The sequence below is a fragment of the Pongo abelii genome, chromosome 22, assembly GCF_028885655.2.
Source record: "Pongo abelii isolate AG06213 chromosome 22, NHGRI_mPonAbe1-v2.0_pri, whole genome shotgun sequence".
Classification (NCBI taxonomy): Eukaryota; Metazoa; Chordata; class Mammalia; order Primates; family Hominidae; genus Pongo; species Pongo abelii.
This window is the reverse complement of record NC_072007.2, coordinates 40,666,812-40,668,454: the sequence shown is the minus strand read 5'-3', so window position 1 is coordinate 40,668,454 and position 1,643 is coordinate 40,666,812. Positions and strand designations below refer to the sequence as shown.

At 41.6% G+C, this 1,643-nt stretch overlaps 1 protein-coding gene across 1 annotated transcript; it reads right to left on the bottom strand.

Moving 5' to 3' along the window:
* Positions 1 to 311: 311 nt before the first annotated feature.
* On the bottom strand, positions 312 to 725 carry LOC112130533 (keratin-associated protein 15-1). Its single transcript, XM_024239565.2, is given in 1 exon segment — positions 312 to 725. A coding segment is annotated over 1 exon segment (414 nt).
* Between the last annotated feature and the right edge of the window lie 918 nt (positions 726 to 1,643).

Genomic DNA, 1,643 nt, shown 5'->3' with positions numbered 1-1,643 from the left:
TCTGGAAAATAATGAGAGAAGGATTTTAGAAAGATGATAACAGAAATGATCCTGAGCATTGGCACGGAAATTGAAATTCAAGATATATGTCCTGTCAGATTTAGGAAGAGTCCTAGGTCAAGATTAATTTGTCTGTGTTCAATCATATACTTCCAAGAGGGCTAGGATGCTGAGTCCTACTGATGTACATGGTCAACAATCACAGATATTGGACAGACTGAGTATTACAGTTCCATATTGTACAGGAATAATCATGAGAGAATGGAGAATATTCAGTAAGTTGATCCAAAAAGGCGAGACCCAAAGGCTGGTTAGTAACAAGTTGCCTGGAAATTCCTGGATGAAAAGGTAGTTGGGTGGTAGAAGCTGGACCCACAGTCCAGAGACTGGAAGCCAGTGCTTCCACAACCAAGAGATCCAAGGCCAGTGTTTCCACATCCAAGGGATCTTATGTAGTTAGGCTGGCGGGGACTGCAGAAGATGAAATTCTTTGGGCAGTAGCAGGATGTCTGATAGGATCTGGCCAAAGTGCAGGATGTCTAGCAGCTGGTGGGCTCACAGTAGAGCTCCTGACAGCCATTGTAGAGAGAGGAGCCCAGTTGGCAGGTATTTGGAGAATAGATGGCATTGCTGGGGTAGAACAAATTATAAGTGGAAACTAGATACCCCAGGTAACCTCCAAAACAGCAGGAGGAGAAGTTTCCAGACCTGCAGTTGTAAGACATGTTAACAGGAGTTATGAGCTCAGGTGATTTGTAGCGAGGAGCTTGTGTGTGTGAATGTTACCTTCTATACTGGACACTTACATACTCCAGCAATAGGTGTAGTCACAAGTGCCCATTTTAATGAGAACACTTAATTAGGCTGCAGTCAAAATGAAATATATTAACACTCAAAGAACTTTCTTTGTGAACGCAGACTTCTACATGAAAGAATTTCATTAGTTTTTCAAAGCGAATGTTCATGAAACAAAAATGTCATTTCTCATTCATCTTGCTTAGGTAGAATGAAAACCACCATAATTGTACCTATAAGATTGATGCTTCAAAGTGTCGGGTGCGGAGGCGCATACTTGTAATCCCAGCACTTTGGGAGGCCGAGGCAGGCAGATCACGAGGTCAGGAGTTCGAGACCAGCCTGACCAACATGGTGAAACTCTGTCTCTACTAAAAATACAAAAATTAGCCGGGCATGGTGGTGGGCGGCTGTAATCCCAGCTACTCAGGAGGCTGAGGCAGGAGAATTGCTTGAACCTGGGAGGCGGAGGTTGCAGTGAGCCGAGATCGTACCACTGCACTCCAGCCTGGGAGGCAGAGCAAGATTCCATCTCAAAAAAAAAATAAACAAACAAAAAACAAAAACAACAACAAAAAAAACTTGATGCTTCATTCATCCTGTCCTTCTAGAAATTGGATCAAATGGCTAAGACACTGAGAGTTCTGGTATTTGTAAAGATCTAAAAAAATACCTTGTAATCTGGAAGGGACTTTTATCTTGCTCCAATTTTATAAATTCAATTGAGAACAGAAAAAAAAATTCGATATCTACTCCTTCTTTCAATTCTTTGAACCATTAGAAGAAATAACCCAATAACAATCCTTATTTGGTAGACATGCTAAATGAGTGCCTACCATATTTGAGTT